This window comes from Zea mays, chromosome 10 (genome assembly GCF_902167145.1).
Source record: "Zea mays cultivar B73 chromosome 10, Zm-B73-REFERENCE-NAM-5.0, whole genome shotgun sequence".
Lineage (NCBI taxonomy): Eukaryota > Viridiplantae > Streptophyta > Magnoliopsida > Poales > Poaceae > Zea > Zea mays.
Window position 1 is genome coordinate 105,627,763 of NC_050105.1, and position 23,130 is coordinate 105,650,892.

General features: G+C 41.7%; 1 protein-coding gene across 4 annotated transcripts; it reads right to left on the reverse strand.

Annotated features, from left to right (window-relative positions):
- Positions 1-727: 727 nt before the first annotated feature.
- LOC100384492 (eukaryotic peptide chain release factor GTP-binding subunit ERF3A) lies at positions 728-22,233 on the reverse strand. 4 transcript variants are annotated; one of them, XM_008664865.2, is made up of 17 exons: positions 21,831-22,206; positions 17,236-17,286; positions 16,706-16,777; positions 14,126-14,237; positions 7,525-7,570; positions 7,024-7,095; positions 5,933-5,995; positions 5,704-5,858; positions 5,553-5,617; positions 5,076-5,226; positions 4,642-4,747; positions 4,419-4,554; positions 2,234-2,298; positions 1,785-1,970; positions 1,622-1,694; positions 1,153-1,239; positions 728-1,073 (listed from the first exon to the last, which is right to left on the reverse strand). In XM_008664865.2, the coding sequence occupies exons 1-16, from the start codon at positions 22,027-22,029 to the stop codon at positions 1,178-1,180; spliced, it is 1,614 nt and encodes a 537-aa protein (XP_008663087.1). In that variant the 5' UTR covers positions 22,030-22,206; the 3' UTR covers positions 728-1,073; positions 1,153-1,177. The 4 variants fall into 4 exon arrangements, with proteins under 4 accessions (XP_008663087.1, XP_020401651.1, XP_020401650.1 ...); XM_020546062.2 differs by having other exon boundaries at positions 16,706-16,780; positions 21,831-22,190; XM_020546061.2 differs by lacking the exons at positions 728-1,073; positions 1,153-1,239 and having other exon boundaries at positions 1,317-1,694; positions 21,831-22,233.
- Between the last annotated feature and the right edge of the window lie 897 nt (positions 22,234-23,130).

Below are 23,130 nucleotides of genomic sequence, written 5' to 3' on the forward strand. Positions count from 1 at the left end.
AAATCTTTAGATTCCCATTGAGATGCACTTCATACAAAAAACAAGCATGCCATGCAAGATTTCTTTCTATTTACTTTACGTGTGATCACAAATGCAAATACATTCATATAGAAATTTTAACTCCACGTCTTTATCAAAGTTGGGTATTATAGTAGGCTTATATAAAAACTTTGAAAAGTTATGGAAAGTTATATTCTAAAAAAATAGTCACTCCATTGGAGGGTAAATTCACCCTAAAGCTTCGTCTATATAGGTAACGACTCATAATAATTGGTTTTAATATGTACCAGTTTCCATAAATTTTTTTTTCGTCTAATAATTGGTTTTAATATGTACCAGTTTCCATAATTTTTTTTGTCTCTGTAGATTGTAGCTGCAACAGTCCAACAGCTGTCTTTAATCCTCAATTTTATACCATGCGATTGTTTCAAAAAAAATATGGCACTGGAACGAAGTTAAAGACCTCTGACATGTTCGTATGCACATTATGACAGTTCGAACTTTCGACGTTGCAGGTCTAAGGCCCCGTTCAGTTCTTTAAGGGAGTGAAAAAAAAAATAGGGCAGTTATATTCTGTTCGCCAAACACAGAATAAAATAGCTCAATTCCTATAGAATAAAGCCGCTCCATCTCAAGTGGCTCCTCAACCAAACGCACCCTTATATAAACTTTGAACAACTGAAATGAGGAATAATGTGGAGTGGAATGATTCCGGTACAATCCCACATAAACGAATGAGGCCTAATGCGGCCTGTCCACGTGTGGTCATCTTATATTTAACTTCACACACACACAAAAAAAAATGGATAGTTACAGCATTGTACGCAAAGATACCACCATAATCTTGAACGGGTACATTAAGGTTGGTACACTCATCCATAATTCCATACTGATTTTACAACCTCACATGTAACCAGAGATGTAATTTTATGCAACCAATCTAAGACTTGCTAGCCTAAACCATAAAGGCATAGACCATTCTCAAGATGGACTGAAAAAAAATCTAACCTCAACAACTAATCTCACTTCCCAAAAAAAAGTATCTTAAGCGAACGCACTGCTTCATGATTATCCTGTCAAGAAAGGTGATTTCTCATATGTGAACTCTTCATCAGAAAAGATAATTCAATGTAATTTGTTCTCTCTGCTTACCATCCTGTTCAAAATTGACTTAAGCTCAGAATGTTGGGCTACCAGCAGGCGGAATATCAACAACTTTGCCTACAGCTACCGTCTTTCCTGTAACCGTAGGTAAGAATGAGACGATAAGTTACATAATACAAGAAAAAGTCATCGACAAACATTTAAATACCAGATAGGAAAGGCATCATAATCCATTCTATGACACAAGTGTAGAATCAACAAGTAAAAGACATGGAATTTCTGATGACCACAAAAAAATACTACCTCCATTACAAGTTATAAGACGTTTTGGTTTTTCTGGATACATAGCTTCTGCTATGCACTAGTAAAAATAATAATGTATCTAAAATAACTGTGAATGGAGGCAGTAATAGACAAAAAGGGAAACATAGGATCTCATACGTTACATCATAGATGATCTTCTCTACATGGACACTAAATGAAAATATGCTTCCAACTTCCAAGCTTGAAGCTTTACCTTCAGTTCTAAGTGTAAACCTTCCAAGCTGAGGGAAATCAGAGAACTTCTCTATGCATATCAAGTTATTCACCTAAATATGAAAACACATTACAATCAGAAAAGCCTGAAATTAACAATCAGAACTCATAACAGGAACAATTTAGATGATCTATGAGAATACCTGAATGCGGCAAACAACAATTGCACCGTTCTTCACAAAAAGAGGCTTCCTCTTTGGCTTTTTCTTCTTTGGATCTTCTTCTTTCTTTTTCTTCATGCCAATTTCCTCTATGAGCTCAACAATCTCACACTCTTCGACAACAGAGTGAATATGCAACACAGCTTTGTAGCCGGCAGTGAAAATAGCCTAGCATATTCACAAATCATAATGTGAAGTGTTCTGAACAATCATCATTGTTAGAAAGAAAAAATGTTATATAATATCCACAAGCTTAGCAAGGTATGGTGAAAACAGTTCAAATTTAACTCCAAAAATGTCAATACCCTAAGGGTCCAATCTAGATCAAATTACATATCCAATATTTGGTTTCAAAGATTAAACATATTTAAAATTGCTGCAAGATTACGAGTGGACTCTTGTAATATTATTCAAGAAGCATGATTACTTACATTGTCAAGCAACTCTAAAATCTGCAACTGAGCAATGAATTCACTAACGGCACCAACAGGATTAGCTGCATGGTTAGAAACCATTAAATGAAAACGTGGCAATAAGGTATAAGAGCATCAACAATAGCTTCTAATATTTCTGCTCCCAATATCTCTATATTGGATTCATCCTAAAAGCATAAAAGCCTAAAAAAATAAACCCAACTCCAACAGCCCCTTAAGGGCGTGTTTGGCATGACTCCAGAGCAAAACTCTAAGAAGGAGCTGGCCAGAGCATGCCAAACACCCTAACTCCAGAGTTGTAAACTCTATGGAGTTTTTCGAGCTGCAGTACAATTTTTTGGAGTACATCTTTTGTTGCTCCGAAAACTCCAAAAAAGCAACCTAGTCATGGAGTTTGGAATTATTTACCCGCCACTGCCACCGGTTATGAGAAACAATTTAAACTCTAGAGCAGAGCACCACCCAGAGTTTTAGAGTAGAGCTGCTCTGGGGTGGAGCAGAGCCATATGCCAAACACGCCCTAAATATACCCCAATCGAAAGGGGTGTGGGAGACGATAAAGGCAGATAGGGGTTGGGTGGCTTGACCCTAAATCTATACCGCGAGGCTCTGTTTTTGGGATATCGAAAAAATGGGAGCATAGATTAGGAGCTGTTGGACTAGGTTTTTTCATCTTTATTCCTAAACTATTGTTTTGGGAGTATCAATTGGAAGCTGTAGGAGATGCTCTAAAATGATAGAAAATAAAATAACTCTGTACTTCTCAGGTAGTATACAATGCTTCCTGAACAATTGCACACATATATAACAGAGAAGAAAAGGCACTCAAACAAAATACTCCCTCCGTTCTATTTTATTTGTCGCGTTTTAGTTCAAAAATGAACTAGCCGGCGACAAATATTCGAGAACGGAGGTAGTACTAAATTCTTGCCCAGCACAGCCCACAAGGTATTAATCCCTCTGTTATAATTTATTTTTGGTTTTTCTAGGTACATAGCTTTTGCTATACACCTTCATATACACAATGTCTAGATTCATAGTAAAAACTACTCCCTCCGTCCCAAATTATAGGTCGTTTTAGTTTTTTAGCTTTCGCTATGCATCCAGAGAATGTTCTTAAGGCGGTAAGGCGAGATAAGGCATTGGACCACCTCCTGGACGCCTAGACGACCCCTTATCAATCTGAGAACCAGCAAAACAGCAGCATGGAGGAGGAAGAAAAAGAAAGGAAAATGAGAAGAAAGGGGTAGGAGGCGCGGCCCACCAGCCAGCGCATATAGTCCTTCCCCTGGGTGCCCTCGGTTGCCTCTCCTCCACGATTCTGCCGCCGGTTGCCTCTCCCCCCACAATTCAGCCGCCGCCGCCCCCGCCCCCAATTGAGCAACCACCATCCCTGATTCACCACTGCCTCCACCAATTTGGCTGCCGCCGCCCCGATTCATTGCCGCCCCTTCCCCTCTGCCCTCTGTCCTGCTGATTCTTACCTAGGCGACGAGGACGCCTTGGATCTTTTGGGCGCCTGGACGCGTAGGTGACCTAGATGATGGCTTAAAACAGTGCATCCAGATATACGATACATCTAGATACATAATAAAGTTATGTACCTAGAAAAGCCAAAGCGACCTACATTAGAATAGAGGGAGTGTGGAAACCCAAAACTACCTATATTTGGAATGGAGGGAATAGTTTAGAAGAAGACAGAACTCATCCTGTGCTGTCAGTTGATCAGTTCATTAGTAATATTAATACCACAATAGAACCCATTCTTGCCCTTTAGTCCAGATTGGCATGCTAATTTGATAAGTGGACGATCATTTTGTCGTAGAGCTGAATGACTACGATGAAATAAGAATGAACAGCTATTAGAAGGGGGGAAACAGAAACTAAGCTTGCAGTGACTTATAGGATGTCTGGTTTGAGGAATTAAGTTACTCCATCATCAACTCACTCAGTTTCTATTGGTTTGTGGAATGGAATGGGTCGATCCATCACCACCTCATTCCTAACAAGCTAATAATTAGTACTAATACGAGGAATGAAGTCATTCCACCGAATTTGAGGGATGGACTCTTGATGCACCACCTAGGATGGGGTGATTCCTCAAACAAAACACCATATTAATGCCTATACATGCCGAGTCAGAGAATGTTACTATACTATTTTCTCCTGAATATAAACTTACCAACACTTGAAAGTACAAAACCAGCCATTACATCCTCCTCTTCAACTCCAGACAATTTAACACGGACATTCTCAGCAGGTCCAGCACGACGTACTTTGCTCTCATCCAAGTTCAAACCAATGACTTTCACATGGGACTGTTACAGCAAGTGTGTTGTAAAACTGAACTGGCTCAAGGAGATAAGTGGCAAGTATATTACATAAGAAGGAAAGGCAAAAAATACCTTGTTTGGCATAACCAACAAACTGTCACCCTCTCTGATAGTGCCAGACTCTATTTTGCCCATTGCAACAGTGCCCATATCCTTATATTTATCAATAATCGGCATCCTGCATTGTTATAAACAAAAATAAAGATGATGCATTTAGCACACGATCAAGACATATAGTTTTCAACATGAGATTTCACAACCAAAAATATGCAAAGATGTTGCAATTATTGTTTATGAAAAGGGCCATCCAAATTCTAACATTTACATAAAGCCACAAAAAATGATCACATGACCAACACAAAGCTGTTTTTAGGCAACTAATGTGAAAACAATATCAGTAGATTTACCATGAAAAGTGGTTTCACAGCAAATGTTAGAGATTGCATGTTCAAAGCATTATATACTTTCTGAGTGCAGTATATAAATTACAAGATAATAAAACTAACCTTACTGAACCTTTGGGGTCACGTAAAGGAACTACAATACGGTCCAGAACTTCAAAAAGACATGGGCCATCCCACCAACTACAAATGCTTTTATCCATCCTGGTTTTCATATTGGTTCCCACAAGACCAGATATTGGCAAGAATTGCACATCTGACAACAAAGACAAAGACAGTTAGACAAAAGGGTTGTATATTGATGAGGATATAATGGAACAAAGCAATTAATAGATAATGAAGGTGTTCCAGCCTCTGTTTGTGAGTTTAGCAAAGCCAATAGTGCAATTAGCTCTAGTTATAGAAATGTGAGGCAAAGATGCATCATTTGAAGAAATTTCAATACTGAAGACACAATTTGAAAGCATGAAAACTGGAACTTCAATCAATACAAATAAATAGAAACAATGAATCTCAAGCCTGAAAAGAAATGCTCACAATAATGCATACATTTAGGCGACAATGAAGTAGACAAATACCTACCTTTCTTAACATTGTACCCTGAAGATTTGAGGAATGGAACCATTTTTGCTTCAATCTCATCATACCTTGAAAAGATAACAATTTTATTATTTCCCTCCAGTTGTACAAGTTACACCATAGAAAAGATAAGTAAATGTTTTATCTACTATACCTTTCCTTAGACCATTTAACAGTAGGTTCGTCCATCTTATTTATTACAACTACCAGCTTAGCAACACCCAAAGTTTTTGCAAGTAGTACATGTTCACGGGTCTGTCCTCCTCTTTCATAACCTGTTTCGAATTCACCTTTTCGAGCAGATATGACCTGGAAAAGAAATTATATAAATAAAAACTAATGGCTAAGTAAGAAAGCTCAAGAAACAATGACTTGAGTCCTACCAGAACACCAATGTCAGCTTGAGATGCACCACTTATCATATTTGGAACATAACTTTTGTGACCCTGCAAAACCAAATCATTTGATTAAACAAGCACCATATAGGAAACAAGCATTAAGTTCAATAAGTCAACAGTTCATGTAAACAATGCATGGAAAAGTATCAAAAGGTAGTGCCCAACAATCAAGGATTCAACAGTGTATATGGAACAGCATAGTGTGCAAGATATATTTCCTGAACACAGTAAAAAAAAAAGTGGCAAGTATAATAAACATGTTGAACGCTTGCATGTGTACAGTCTACCCAACAAGTGCGATAGAAATATAGAATGAATTAGCAGTGCTACTAAATTAATGAATTATTAAAATTTAATTATTCAGACTGCTGACAAACATGTAATGATCAATGGCATTAATCTGGAAAAAAGTTAGGAGATCACTTAACACACTTCAAAAGTACACAAAATTTAATAGCCCTCATGTTCTATATGTGAAAAAAAATTATGTATGCTAGCTTGGCAGAGCCTCTTGTCAGAGGGGGGGAGCACACCCATGCTTGTACTAATAGGTCATGACCTAAAAGATTTGAAACTCCCCTCTCTTAAAACAGCCCAAGGGGACATCTCCCGAGTTCCTGTGGTTAAGTTTTTTCCAAATTATTTGTTTCTCATAAGTACATTAGTATATTACATCAAAACATAGAAATCCACAACATGGTCTCCATGGAATGGTTACACAGATTTCCTGTGCTAACAAGTGACAGAGAATTTAATTCCTACTTTTAACAATAGATGTCTTTATGTGTACAGTCCTGAAGACAAAATTATAGAAGGGAAACAACAAAATATTGACTTTAAAAGCAAACTATATATTTTTTCTGGTTGCTCCAGTCATTAAACCCAATCAGCCAAATGGATTAAGTAGCAACATAACTATAACAGTTTGCATAATAGGTCCAGTCACCAGGAAGTAACTTGTGGCCAAGATGAGAATAGGGCAACAAGACATAAAAGAAAATAAATAAAAAAATTTGAAGTACATGTTGCAGACCTGCATTAGTAACATATATGCAACATATAGTAAGAACAAATACCGGTGCATCCAAGATAGTGAATCTTGTGTGTTCTGTCTCAAAGTGGGCCCTACCAACTTCAACAGTCTTTCCCTGAACACATGAAAAGAATATGCAAAAGAATCATAAGCATGATTGAAACTACAAAGATAACCACTAGCAAGAGATTTTATCCCATCAGATGCGCCAAACGAATTAGATAAATCGCAGTAAAATAAATGTTGTTCAACCAAGGGCGCACTTCAATACCAAAGGAAAGTAAAGACTTAACACAATAAAAACAAATCAGACTCTAGAAACAGAAAAAAAAATGATGCAGCCCGAATGCAAACCAAGGTGTTTGCAGCCCCTCACAAAAAGGAGGATATGTCCCACCTACAGGTCCACCAGATAATGTTTTAGTTGTTGTTGTTGCTGCTGCGGGTGGGGTCTATCCGCCTTTTTGTGAGAGGCTGCAAACATACTAGTTTGCATCTGGGCTGCACCAATTTTTTTCCCTAGAACCAAATACAAAAATGATACCTTAACCCTTTCTTCCTCATTTGTGTCCATGATGTAAGCCATATACCTGCAAGTATTTAGATTAGAAATTAAAATCAATAACAGTATACTGGATGGAAAGCCAAAATTTTGCAGACCCCCGAGGGCCTTAAAGTGAAAGCGCGTCAGATAAGGCCCATGTTTTTTTGTGTTTATAAGGGTGGCACCCGCTTGGCTGCTTTAAGGTGGGGGGGCTCAGTCCAAGATCTATGTACATATCCATACTTAATATTAAGAGCAAAATTTATCTTCACCAAATTTTCATCCTTCACTCTCTACCAAGTCTGTTGTCTCTTGACTCTCCCTCAAAGTATAAGAGTCGTGTCCAGTTTCACTAAGAGTAGTGGTACATGATGGATTAGAGATAAGAGTCCTAATTGGTTTTCTGTCCAAAGCGTGACCTGAACTCACAACATTAAGTTCATTCCCTGAAATCAGTCATGCTCATGCATATGGTTGAAGAATACCATCGGCCTTAATATTCCCTGAAATCAGTCATGCTCATGCATATGGTTGAAGAATACTGACGAAGCCACGCTGCCTCGGCAACACCGTTACTCGGCCTCAGCGCTGAAGCGGAAGACGACCGGATGCTGCTTCAAGGACCAGAAGACAAGACTATCACCAAGGAATACGACGAAGCCGAATGTTGACCGACATGTGTCGAGATCGTCGAAGAAGGCTAAAGTCGGTGATGCCCTGGAGGTACCGCAGGATCCACTTCATAGCGGTGAGATGTGGCTCACGCAGGGCGGGCATATCAGACCTGCTGGATGGCGTAGACGATGTCGAGCCGAGTGAATACAAGGTGTTGCAGTGCCCCGGCAAGACTCCGCTAGCTGGTAGGATCAGCCACTGGGGGCCGTCGTCAGAGAAGGCCTTGCCCTGAGTGTCCACCGAAGTCGTGCAGGGCTTACAGCCAGCCATGCCCGCGCGCTCTAGAGTATGTCAACGTTGTACTGGCGTTGGTGGAGAAATAGGCCCTAGGATCGGCGCTCCACGGTGATCCCCAGAAAGTGGTGCAGCTTGTTAAGGCCATTAGGTCTAGGCCCACTGCCTATATATATACTAGTCCTTAGGGACTGATTATGTTCTGTTAATCCTAAGGTTAGTGACATGGCATCAAAGCAGGTTTCGATTAGGGTTTCTTAGCCGTCGTCACGGCCTTCCTCCTGGCCGCCGTCGCGGCCCTCCCTGCCCGCTCCTATCAACCGCCGTCGTCTACACGTCGTCCGCGTGTCGTCTGCCTCGTTCGCCGACATCATGTCTGTCTTCTGCGTCGTCTCCCACCGGCGTCGTCCTTCCGCGCCGTCCGCGGCCCTCCCCTGTCGGTCGCCGCCGGTGTCGCGTCTGTCTCGTCCGCCGTCATCGCGGCCATCTTCTACGTCGACTCCGCCAGCGCCTCCGGCCGCGTCGTACGCGGCTCTCTCCCTTGTCGGCCGTCGGCGGTGTCGCAGCCTCCTTCTCCGCCGCCGTCCACGACGTCTGCCACGTCTGTGACCTTCACCTGCGTCGTCTCGCCGTCCGCGTCGTCTGCTCACGCTGCCGTCTGCGCCCAGGGAATTTGATGACTCATCTTGTTTTGTACAGGATCGACACACAGGGGATGTGATTGGGACTGGCCGTCGCCGTAAAACTTCACCTCACCTCTACATCTTGGACACATTGCGTCTTCCTTCCTACCATGCCTCTACAGCTCATGTGCTTGTCGCTTCGGGTCCCACGACGTCATTTGCCTAGTGGCATCATCGTCTTGGTCACTTATGTGGGACTCGTCTGTCTACTCTAATAAAGTCATAATGTTTAGGCCCTACACATGTTGAGTCTAGTTTTCATTGTAAAGGTTGTCATCTTGGAAAACAAGTACAACTTTCGTATTTTACTAGTGATTCTCATTCTGCTAAACCTTTTGATCTTATTCACTCTGATGTTTGGGGTCCAGCTCCTTTTGCTTCCAAAGGTGGTCATAAATATTATGTCATTTTTATTGATGATCATTCTCGTTATACTTGGATTTACTTCATGAAACGCCGCTCAGAATTGCCTTCTATTTACACGTCCTTCGCTCGCATGATTCACACCCAGTTTTCTGCTACTATTAAAAAAATTCGCTCTGATTCTGGTGAACTTTTATCTGATAATTTTCGCCAAATATTGACCTTAGAGGGTACTTTAGCTCAACTTTCTTGCCCTGGTGCTCATGCCCAAAATGATGTTGCTGAACGCAAACACCGTCATATTATTGAGTGCTCGTACTCTTTTGATATCTCACTTTGTTCCTTCACACTTTTGGAGTGAAGCTGTTTCCACTATCGTGTATCTCATTAATAGACAACCATCATCTAAACTTTCTGGCAAAACACCGGGTGAAGATTTTTTTTGGGACATCTCCACGATATGATCGTCTTCGTGTATTTGGATGTCTATATTATGTCCTGTTACCACCACGTGAACGGACTAAATTGACTGCTCAATATGTCGAGTGTGTCTTTCTTGGATACAGTCCTGAACACAAAGGCTATCGTTGTTATGATCCATCTACTCGTCGTATTCGAATCTCTAGATATGTGAGTTTCAATGAAAATCGCCCCTTCTTTCACAACAAGTCCACTCACTCCTCATATTATTCCACAGAATCCACTTCTTTCATGTGTCTTCCTTCCATTCCTGATTTTTCATCTGAACCATCATCTTCCACATCCACACCTGATGTTCTCATGCCCATAACACCACCTTCCATCTCCACGTCATCTTCCTCTTACTCTTCCAAACCACCTATCACACAAACCTACATTCGTCGTTCCTGCTCTATTCATACGGCTGGTCCTGATATTGATCCTATACCCGATTATTGTACTAGCAATATTGAGTCTAATGATGTTTTTAATCAGGGATATCGTCTTCATGACCGTGGTACCATTGAACCTCCAGATCGCTATGGTTTTCCATGAGCTAGTGTGGCAATTGTTGAACCCAATACTTATCAGGAGGCTTCTAGGATTCTTCAGTGGCAGCTTGCTATGATTGATGAATTGGCTGCTCTTGAACGCTTTGGTACATGGGATATAGTTCCTTTACCCTCACATGTTGTTCCTATCACTTGTAAATGGGTCTTCAAAGTTAAGACAAAATCAGATGGTTCCATTGAGAGGTATAAAGCTCGTCTTGTGGCTCGTGGTTTCCAACAGACTCAAGGACTTGATTATGATGAGACTTTTGCGCCAGTTGCACATATGACTATTGTTCGAACCTTGATTGCAGTTGCAGCCTCATCTTCTTGGACTATCTCCCAGATGGATGTCAAGAATGCTTTTCTCAATGGTGATCTACGTGAAGAAGTTTATATGCATCCTCCTCCGGGGGTTGATACTCCCTCAGGGCACGTTTGTCGTCTTCGTCGCGCATTGTATGGTCTGAAACAAGCTCCTCGTGCTTGGTTTGAGAGATTCATCTCTGTCATCACAACTACTGGTTTTTCTTCTAGTGAACATGATCCTGCATTGTTTGTTCATGTCTCTCCAAAAGGCCGCACTTTATTTCTATTATATGTGGATGATATGCTGATTACAGGTGACAACTCAGAACATATTTCTCATGTCAAGAAGCATCTTAGTAAGGAATTTCAGATGTCTGATTTGGATCCTCTTAGCTATTTCTTAGGCATTGAAGTTCAGCAGACTCCAAAAGGCTTTTATCTATCTCAGTCCAAATATATACAAGATCTTCTTGATCGATCTGGACCTTACTGATACACGCACAGTTGCGACACCAATGGATATTCATTTACAACTTCGTCCGAAGGATGGAACACCTCTAGCATACCCAACTCGATATCGACATATTGTGGGTAGCCCTATTTATCTCACCATCACCAGACCTGATATTGCTCATGTCGTTCATATTTTGAGCCAATTTGTATCCACACCAACCTCAGTTCATTATGGTCATTTGCTTCGTGTGCTTAGATACTTACGCGGGACAAGATCCAGATGTTTACTCTATGCTTCTGATAGCCCACTTCAGCTTCATGCATATTCCGATGCCACTTGGGCAAGTGATCATGTTGATCGTTCTTCTACTACAGGTTACTATATTCTTCTTGGATCCTCACCTATTGCCTGGAAATCCGAGAAGCAAGCGGCCATATCTCGTTCTAGTACTTAAGCCGAACTTCGGGCTCTTGCTACTACAACTGCTGGAATTATTTGGCTACGCTGGCTCTTGAGTGATCTTGGTGTCCCTTGTGACACTCCTACACCTATGTTATGTGATAATAGGAATGCTATACAAATTTCTCATGATCCATTGAAGCATGAACTTACTAAACACATTGGTGTCGATGCATCATTTATTCGATCTCATTGTCAGCAGAAGACTATTGATCTTCAATATGTGCCCTCAGAATCTCAATTGGCAGATTTCTTCACCAAAGCACAAACAAGAGCACAACATCAATTTCACTTGATCAAACTCAAAGCTTCAGATCATCCATTTCCACCTTGAGTTTGAGGATTATTAAGGCCCATTAGGCCCAGGCCCACTGCCTATATACATAATAGTCCATAGGGACTGATTATGTTCTGTTAATCCTAAGGTTAGTGACATAGCTCACCCAGGTACTTCGTGAACCCCTACTAGAGGGAGGAGATGATGCATCGTAGGAGGTCATTGGGAGGAGGCCATGAGGACGATGTCGTCGACGTAGAGGAGGTACGTCGTGTCCAAGCCGCGACGAAAGACGAACAGGGAGGTGTCCGCCTTGGCCTCAACGAAGCCATGTGAGAGCAAGAAGGTGGCAAAGCGGTTGTTCCAAGCTCGGGGCGCCTACTTGAGACCGTAGACGGACAGATTGAGCTTGAAGACCATGTCGAGGTGCGTCGGGTCCACAAAGCCGACCGGTTGAGTGCAATACATCGTCTCCGTCATAGTGCCATGGAGGAAGACATTCTTGACCTCCCTTTCTTCCGCTCCTTCTAGCAAGCAAGCCACTACTTCTCGATGAGAAGCTTGCCACCTATCGTGCCCAGCTCAATGAATAGTGGATGGTCACGGTCGTCAACAGACTTGAGGTGGCTTGTCACCTCCTCGATCATCAACTCGAAAAGGTCCAATAGCGCTTACATCGCCAATGGGACCTAGGTGTATTTCTTTGGGACAACACAGAGGAACTTCTCGATGGCTTTCTCTCGATCAATGTCGTCGTCGTTGTACTGCATCATCTACTGCATCTGGCTAGAGACAGAGCAAAGTTATCAACGTCCTCACCGACCAAAAAACAAGTGATCCCACTCCTAACATAGCTTCTGCTGGGTGGCTCTGTGGGCGCTACTAATACATATCACGACAATGGCATACCAAGCATCCTTTGTTGTCTTCTTGTCCGCGAGGACGAGGTCATCTCCGGTGAGCGGTGAGATGGCAAGGACTCTAACACCCGTCGATCCTCATGGAAGTTGATGTCATTGTACTGCACTGCATCCCACATCAACCAAGCATGCAGCTTCACCTTCATCACCAAGCTCCACTCGTAGTTGGTCTAGGTGAGCATGGGCCATGTGCCACCATCAGACTCCATGATGATGGTCTAGATCACAAGGGAGCCACGTCAGCTATGGTGGCCACAACGTCACTCTAGAGAAGAAACAGGGTGACGCCTAAAGGGCATCCGCACGCCCCTGCTTCACGTCTCCTTTCATGTCTGCTTCGACTCGCAGGGTAGTTGTGGTAGCCTCTGCAACAACAATGTGGTCTCGCGTGCCACTTCTCCTTCCTCCAGTGTCGCACGCTCCTCCCACGTCGTTGTTGCCTCCACGTGTCGGTCGCACGTAGCCACCGACCAACTTGTGGAAGGAAAGGGAGTGAGAGTGAATAGGCAAGTTGGACATGGTGCCATAGGCAAAATCTAAACATGGAAGAACTAGGCTCTTGGTACCATTCGTTGAAAATAGGCATGTTTTAGAGTTCATTTTCTATTCTTCTACGCCACATAAACCTTGGCAGGACTAAGGGTGTGTTTGGTTTGGCTTTTCCTAAAAGCCAAAAGCCAAACCAAAGGGCTGGATCTAGGAAGCAGCTTTTTCTAAAAGCCGACTCTCTCGCAGTGCAAAACTGAAAGCACCCCTGGACCTGCTTTTAGTGGCTTTCGGATGGAACTGTGAAAACATATATTGAAGAACTTTTAACGTCTTTTAGTGGTTTCGACCAAATGGTTTTTAGCTTTTTAACAGCTCACAGCCCGCAGCAGCTTTTTCCACAGCTCACAGCCCACAGCAGCTTTTCTTCACAGCCACAGCCCAACCAAACAGACCCTAAGGTGCATATAAGATAGCAGATTTGGAACTGAAGAAACTTACAATATATTCTAACTACTGAAGTCGATGATAAAGTAGATGCCAAGATAGGTACAAGACTTGTTCAATCACTTGTAATGAAGCAGAAGCAGACACAAAAATAGCATTTATTTCATCAATAATATGAAGTCGTATCTCCTTATTTCAAAATGCATCATGGTTAAACTCAAAACTCAATTTTGCAAATAGCCACGCAATTCAAGACTTATTTGCAACAAAAATGAACTACTCACCAACTTTCCCGACTTTTATCCTTTGCTTCCTTCTCATATTTCTGGATGGTCCTATCATCAACTTGACCACTCAAAAACAATATTTGTCCTCCGGTAGTTGATTTTCCAGCATCTAGATCCATGCAACAACAAAGTTAATATTAACACATTCATTTATAACCTTTAACATATGGAAGTAGCCATCAAATAAACTACAATCATTGTGGTTCATAAATTTGTCTACAGATTTCATAGAGCTGAAGCTCTACCAAACAAGGGCATAATGATCACAGAGAAGCAAAAGCTTCAATCTTGAGGCATCCAAGGGTGAGGGGAGAGGGGGAAAAGGGAATGGCCCTATTTGGTACAGCTTTTATCTAAAGAGCTTTTCTGAGAATCTGGATATCGCATCGCTTACGTGCGGAGGAAGATAAAGGGTCCATAGGATTTAGGATCTAGAAAGCAACGGATTTCTCCCATCGACGACTCTGACAGATTATACATTCACGATGATTTTAGCAATTTTCACCAAAATGATTCTCCAAGAAACGTTTGGCTGATAGAATCAGATTCTGACAACTGAAACAAACACCCCTAATATGCGAAGCAGAGGGGAAGCACAAGTTGGAATTAGAAACATGAGCCACAAAGCAAACTGGTGAGTTATTTGTGATGGTCATAGTTCAGTTGTTGTATATCAATTAAAGGAATCTTTTACTGTAGAACTTTTTATTAACATTGATGTTCAAACTTTTCAGCAGTAGGTGTCTAGGTGATGTTGATGTACAAGAATACAAAAGACATTAGACGTTCTCTATGCAGTGACTCCGCCTAGTGCTTAGAAGAAAGGATACCAGGCCACAGGAAATTTACAAAATCACGATGAACTCTTGGCATTTAACTATTGGCGAGCCTTGCTGCTCACTAAGAAAATTGCAAGTTACAATTAAAAAGATGTATTTAGGACTTAAATGAATAGACACAAGCAAAGAAGAAAACTAACATAAAACTCCAATAAGAAATTCAAATATGGAACTCAAGTGAATCAACTAGTCAAGAATCAAAAGGTATGGTATATATTGAATAACAAAGTACATAGATAGAGAACAGATTTTTTTAACTTGTAAACTCAAAACAATCAATGAACTGATTTTTTCATGTATAAACATAAATTTTATGCCATCTTGTTATTATGATAGATTCAGAATACGTTGGCATGTACCACTGTTATTAAAGCGTCACTTAGACGACGTTTAAGCGTCGCTTAAACGGTAAAACGCGATTATGGAGTAAAACGTCCGCACGTTTTACGAAAAAGGTGTTGAACGTCCGTTTTGGACGTTTAAGCGTCCTCTGAGCGTCTGAAACACGTTTTACGGCGTTTTAGTCGTTTTATGGACGTTCTAGATGTTAATGGGCCTTCCTAGGCCTTTAGCCGTCCTCAAACCCTAAATTCTAAGCCGCCACCCGCCCAGCCGTCCTCAGCGCCGCCAGCCGCCCAGCCGTTCTCAGCCGCTGCGACGTCGTCCTCAGCCACTGCCCGCTACCGTCGTCCAGAGCCGCCAGGTACGCCGCCGGGCGCCAGCCCCTCTCCTCCCTCCTCCCTCTTCCCTCCGCCCACAGTCCAAAGTCAAGGAACCGTGCGCCGCCGCTCAAAATTCCAGTGCGCCGCTGCCACTCAAAATTGAATCAAAATTTTGGACTGCAGGCTCCAGTGTGCCGCCGACCCTAAAAATTCCAGTGCGCCGCCGCCGCCATGCTCCAGAGTCCAGAGCTGCCAGCCTCCAGTGCCCCACTCCCCACTGCGCTGCTCTGCGCAACCAGCGCAAGCCGCCAGTGCCCAGTGCTGAGCAACAGAGCAAGACACCAGTGCCCTGACCTGTCACTGCGCTCTGGCAGCTCTGCTCTGCCTCACTTCTGCTGAGCAAGACCAGCAGCTGAGCAGCCACTCCGCAAGACCAGCAGCCAGCCTCAAATTGAATTTGTTGATTTTGCTCACATTGAATCAATCTTTATTTGCTGACAGTGAATTTCAATGGCAACAAATAGTGTTGTTGAACTTGATCTTTTTCTTTTTATGCTAATGCTATTTTGTTTGTGAACTCAACTTATGTATGAACTTATTCTATATTTGAAATTCTATGTCAAGTCCGAAAAGACGTTTCAACGTTCGTTTAAACGTTGAAAAGTTGGTTCATAACGTTTTAACGTTTTACCATTTTAATAACCATGGCATGTACTACAATCTTTTGGCCTGTAACTAGTGAGAGTTCGCAAGAAAACATTTTAAGATTTCAGATGAAAATATCAATTACATTGAATATAAAGATCTTTATCTTTCAGTCTCCACTGAAACATTAAATATCATAAACTGGCCCCATCTAAGTTTCAAAATATCAAGAGATTTACATCCCAACACAAAACCACCAAAGAACAAATCCTCACACAAACAAAAAAATTTCCACCATTTAAAGTTAACACCTACATCAGACATTCAACAATTACACAGGAACACATCAATCAATTAAGTTTTCTAAAAGCACCAATCTAGCTAACAATAAAATAATGTAAGAAAGCAGGCAGTGAGGAAATTAAACTTACCAACATGGCCAATGAAAACCACATTCAAATGTCGTTTTGTTTCCTCTACATCGTCTTCAACCACATGAGCATCTTCTTGAGTAGCAACAACACCAATAGAAAAGTAGGGTTGTATAAGAGTCTGTATATAACAATAAGAAAAAAACTACAGGCCCAAGCAGATTTTGGAATTGTAATAATAAAATGCACATCAGGTAAATAAACATGACTCAGATTCTGTGCAGCAACATGAAGCAAGGGTTCAAACTAAAATTAAGAGGAAGATACCCAAACAGCAAAATACAACAAAACTGGGTCCTGGATAAACAGCCTCTCTAAAAAGTTCCCTTGCAGCTCAATGGAAGAAGTACATTAATAATCAAAATTGAAAATCAGCTTGTCAATTATAGGTTCTATTATTTCCATGAGAAAATTCAGGTTGTAATTTACCAAATTTGCATGAAATGGTGGGCAAGGTACAAAATTAGCAATGGGTTTCAATAACAATGACAGGACGAAAAAACATAAACAAGGATGTATTTAATACACACCATTTGTTTTAAGCTCCAAGGATTGAAGAGATGATTGAATTTCCTTGACACCTGAATGTACATGTCCGGGTTAGCAAATAGCAACAATTTCATTAAGCATGTCACTTTCCATGAAAGAAGAACTATAAAGGCAGATCTACATAGTTGGCCACATTAAGTGAAAAGGTGTTTGGTCATTTTTCTATAACAACAATCCATGACCAGAGGGATGATATTGGAATTTCTTGTTATTAGACTTGACATAATAAATAGAATTGAACTTTCCAGAGTTAGTCAATGAGAAAGGAAGTTAACACAGGCCATAAACAGCTTGGCATCTTGCAAGCCCAGGCCAGAGCAATAAGACATTCACCATAGTCAGTTGGTCATACTGTCAGATTCGTTAGATAATTAGGTTAAAGAATCACTATTAGCCCAAGATTGGAGATCTTAGTTGTATATATCTGTTGCGAGCATTTGTACAGAAAGGAAAAAATGTCTCATGGGCAAAGAGAAAGCAGCAATTAAACTGACCAAAAAGCATGCAAAAGTGAGTGAGCCTCCTAGCCTAGTTACAAATTTATCTCATGACACCTGAATGTACATGTCCGGGTTAGCACATAGCAACAATTTCATTAAGCATGTCACTTTCCATGAAAGAAGAACTATAAAGGCAGATCTACATAGTTGGCCACATCAAGTGAAAAGGTGTTTGGTCATTTTTCTATAACAACAATCCATGACCAGAGGGATGACATTGGAATTTCTTGTTATTAGACTTGACATAATAAATAGAATTGAACTTTCCAGAGTTAGTCAATGAGAAAGGAAGTTAACACAGGCCATAAACAGCTTGGCATCTTGCAAGCCCAGGCCAGAGCAATAAGACATTCACCATAGTCAGTTGGTCATACTGTCAGATTCGTTAGATAATTAGGTTAAAGAATCACTATTAGCCCAAGATTGGAGATCTTAGTTGTATATATCTGTTGCGAGCATTTGTACAGAAAGGAAAAAATGTCTCATGGGCAAAGAGAAAGCAGCAATTAAACTGACCAAAAAGCATGCAAAAGTGAGTGAGCCTCCTAGCCTAGTTACAAATTTATCTCATGCATAAGAAAATGTTTGCATGGTCAGAACAAGGGAAGGGAACAACCCATGTTCTGTTGCAAACACAATGGAAAAAAACAAGGTTATATTAAGCGCTAGGCGTTAGGCCACTGCTTAGTGCCTAGAGAGCTTAAGCGTAGATTAATCGTGCTTAAGCATTTATAGGAATATACAATATAATATACAATATTATATTTATATATATATATATATGCATATATATATATATATATATATATATATATATATATATATATATTGACACAAAAAAACAGTTTTAACTAGGAATCAGGAGTTTTAGCTAGGCTCAGATGAAGACATCTTACACAAAGCATGTGCATGTACTAATTAAGCTTCCAAGTCAAAGCATCAGTCTTAAACATAGAACAGAACAGAGGAGATGGAGGAGGAGCAGATAAATAGCAAAGGGGGAGACTGGAAGACTGGAGGAGCAGCAGAACTATGGCGTCGCTGACCCTGGCGGGCGGCGGCTGGGGAAGACAGGAAGAGCCGAAGAGGACAAACAGACAGGTGGCGACGGCAGACCTGGTCGACTGTGGAAAAGGGCCTGACCGGCGGCGACAGCAGCAGCTTCCACAAACTCTTTCTTTCCCGCCGTTTTCCTCTCCCACGCAGCAGTTCTCGCCTTGTTTCCCTTCTCTCACGTGCAGCAGCAGCAGCTCCCACCTCCCACGCGCCTTTTCTTTCCCGTCATTCTTTTCCACCCTTCTTCTTCCCGCCCTTCTTTTAAACTTTCATGCGATTTTCCGTGCGCCCAGGCCCGCTTCCACGCATGTTTTTCCGCTTTAGCATGCACAGCACAAATTAGGCGTCGCCTACGCGCGCCCACCGCGGAAAACAGCGCCTATGGCATAAGCGCTGCGCTAAGGCATCGCTTAGCGCCTAATCACGATTAGGCGGGCGCTTAAGCACGCTTTTTTGAACATTGGGAAAAAATAATAAACTTAAGGATGTGTGTGCTGTCAGTGCTAAATTTTATAAATGAAACATGGCCACCTATTTGGGTTTCTAAAGGGATCCAAAAATGTCTATGCAAGCTAACAAGAAAGGCAGAGAACTACACTGTGGGAGCACTACAAAAATGTTGAGGAACAGAATGCCAAGTTGATTCTTGTTTTGTGCAAGGAAACATAGAATCAGTGGATAAATCTTACCCATGGTTGGTAAGGAGACCAAGCTCTGTTGTCTTTCCGGTAACACGACACTCAAGGAGCTGCTCGGTGGGCCGCAAAGGCTAAGCGCCTAAGTTTTGTCATGTAGGGTCGTTTGTTTGTCATTGCGTGTGACGCGCTTGTACTCTAGAGTGTTGGTGTGGTGAGGGGCGGACCACATGCCTCCCCTCATGTGATGTACTGCTATTTTTCTTTCTTAATAAAATGGCACGCAGCTCTCCTACGTCGTTCGAGAAAAAAAATCTTATCCATGGTTCTAAAAAACTAAATGAACTTTCATTTACTCTCGATTAAACCTGAAACTGACCCCTAGTGTCTCGTATAGGGCCTGGGCATCCAATAAAACCATGGACATGTCTATGCAGTGTGTGTAGATGTGGGGCAGTGCTTAAACAGCACATAAACACAAAAAAGTGATGGCCTGGCTGGTTTGGTGGCTATGTGTGACCGCGCCGGCTGGCATGAAAAAGGTATGCAGAAGAGCCAGTGAAAAGGGAGACAGGACATTTGAGGATCAAAATTGCAAGTCCCTTGATGCTTCTTTGCAAGTTAGCAAGAATTGGAATCACAATTGTCTGAATGTGTTACAATTTCTTCTGAGATTGAAGTTGAGCATTTAATCTAAGCCATATGTGTTTCCAGAAAATAATAACTAATAAAAAAGCACAAACGCTTAAGGGGGTGTTTGGAAGCAAAGTATTTTTGGAGTTTTGAGATAAAACCATGGTATTGGAGAATACCATGGTATTTTTTGCCAAGAGGTGTTTGACTACCTTGTAAAAAAAATATGTTTTGGATACCATAGCTTGGCAGTTACCATGGTATTTTTGGAGTGTTTGAAACTCCAATCCCAAATTTTTGTCTATGACTAGCTTCTTGCACATGTATAATAAATAACATGGTTTGAGATATTTTTGTTAGAATACCCGATTAGGGTTTGGGGTTTTCCCCGTGTAATTACTGTCTCCCCCTCTGTAATGGGCCTGGCCCAGTTACTCCAGTCTATTAATAGATTACCCAACCCCTGTTAGGGTTAGGGTTTCCAATATGGTATAGAGCCAGTTTTTTTTCTTTTCCCCTGTTAGGGTTAGGGTTTCCAATAACTTTGTCTCCGAGTGATGTAAAAAATACTATGGTTATGCCAATGGCATTTCAAAACTATAGTATTCAAAAACCATGGTTTTAAAATACTTTCCTTCCAAACAGCCCCTAATATGTTTAATCTATGTTTAGTCCATCTAGGTGCTAGGAAGTGGCCTGGTGGCTTTTGGTGACTTGGTCTTATCTAAGATCGAGTTGGACTAGGAGGAATGGTTTTTACATGTTTGCCTATGGCAGGCATGTTGCATAAGAGGATTAGCACATGAGCATTCAGACATGAAGCATATCTGTGGAGCTGCGGTTTCATTTGCTGGGTTCTAGGTGTGATGCACGAGGAAGAGAGGTAGAAGTGTCTTGGAGGAGTGTGTGGCAGTCTACATGAACCACAAGGTGCACACAAATGGGTAAAGGAGCATCTATTTCATCAGACATAAGAATTTTGAACCATGGTTGTCAGAAGTTCCCTTACTTGCTCTAATGAAAAATCTCACTCAAGGGATTTTCCATTCATGAAAATGGCCAGTGTCCTAAAAGTTGGTCACCTAGCGTGCTTAGGAGCTAGGCAACACCCTTCTCCTAAACGCTTAATTGCTACATAGCCTTCCTAAGTAACACCGCACTTCATCAGACTTTTTTTAAAAATTGCACATGCATCGCTATAAATGTGTCTGATCAAGCACACTTATTTGGAAATTGCAAATGCATGGATTGATTGTTGTGTGGTCAAGCAAACAGCAACAACAAAAGATGAGCCAAAGAAAACCTTTTCAAGGACAGTCTATAGAATCACAATTACAAACAGACAAAAAAATAGAAGCACAAACTGCTAATGTACAAACCACCTATGGATGATCGTCAACTTACTCATAGAGGAACACAGAACTACAAGCATATCATGCCAAAACAACATACACCCAAGAATCCTGGCTCGGGTCTAGCTACAGTAGCTTGCGTGGACCGGGTAAATCTAGTAGTTGAATTTCGCTTTGAAGACATATCCCTGCCACAACATAATCTCCATCGTCCTAATTTGTTTTCCGCGGCAGCAAGCCAGCAACCCCTATAAACGAGACCCTGACCCTCATAAACCCAAATCTACGCATAATCGAGGGCCATAGCACTACAGATCGGCGCCTAAGAGGCTTAGATCTAAGCAAATAAGCCGTATAACAGCACGAGCGAAACATAGGTAGGTAGGGCCGAGAAGGGCACCTTCTCCCGCAACCGCGGCCGAGGCCGAGGGCGCGGGCGGGGTATCAGCGCCGGAATCCACTGCAGCTACCTCCGGGGGGGTGGCGCTTGATTCGACGGACATGGGCTCCGCGTCGTCGCGAGCCCAATCATCGACGGTGGCGTCCTCCGGTGGCGGGACTGCGTGCGACGACGCCTCGGCGTGCGCGTCGTGCTCCATCCCGCGATGCGAGGGCAAGGGGAGCACGAGGTGGCGGCGGCGGTGGAGAGACACTGCTGAGCTTGGGCGCCGGATGTCTAGGGTTTTTGCGTGTTCGGCGTATTTGGATTGTGTTTCAGCCAGGGGTGTGGCGTGTGGCCGTGTGGGCGGTCGGACAGTCGGTGGCTGATTATGGCCATGTTCAGCTTATTTCAACTTCTAACTAACTACTATCAAAAGCTGTTGTAGTCTTGTAGACAAAAACACTCAATTTTCTATAAAAATTAATTTGATATAACCTATTCAAAATCAACATAAACACAAAATCAGTCGAGTCGTTGAAATAGTAAGAATTCGTCATTTTTTAGATCATGAATTATATGGACAACTTTATCTTTCTGCGCACGTAATTCCAACGATACCTAGATTCTCCCCCACAGTCAGATTCTTAGAAAAACTGGTCAGAAAAAAGCTAAACCAAACAGGCCTGCTAGCATGTTTGGATGCCGATATTAGAGCATATAATTAGAAAATTAGAATCAGCTTTTCTAAATTTATTGTTTGGTTGCACACAGAATTGAGATTTGGAATCGTATATTTAATTCTCTGGAATTGGACTATAACTACAAACTCTCTTTCTCCATACCGAGTGTCACCCCTCTACATTGCATGGAATTAGACCACACAATTCCAAACTCTAATTCAGCAACATCCACACAACAGAATTGGAATTACATCTCATTTTAATACAATGACTGATTTGATATTGAATCCAATTCAATTTCACGCCCTCCAATATCAACATCCAAACGGAGCATTACTGATGTCGTGACCCGCTGCTACGTTGTCTGCGTGCTGTATATACTAACTCCAGCACTCAAATGACTTTCATTAACTATTCCAGCCCCTCTCTTATCTCATCTATTATCTCATCTCATATTTCAAACTTTATTATATAAATAGTGATATCTATAGTGCAAATCCACTATTTTACAAGATCTGCTATGGACAACCTTACTTGCCTACCATAACTATTCATCTCCGCCACCTATAAGATTATCTCCAGCAGCTTACTCATCATCATACTCATACTAGCTGAGTGCCCGTGCGTTGCAACGGTAA

Excerpts from the sequence above, each read along its gene's own strand:
- LOC100384492 (XM_020546060.2), bottom strand. The coding sequence starts at position 22,029 with ATGGAGCACGACGCGCACGCCGAGGCGTCGTCGCACGCAGTCCCGCCA. Across the intron at positions 16,781-17,235 it reads CTTGGAGCTTAAAACAAATG|AAGATGCTCATGTGGTTGAA; the intron begins GTGTGTATTAAA and ends TTGCTACTCAAG. Across the intron at positions 14,238-16,705 it reads GGTTTTCATTGGCCATGTTG|ATGCTGGAAAATCAACTACC; the intron begins GTAAGTTTAATT and ends GCATGGATCTAG.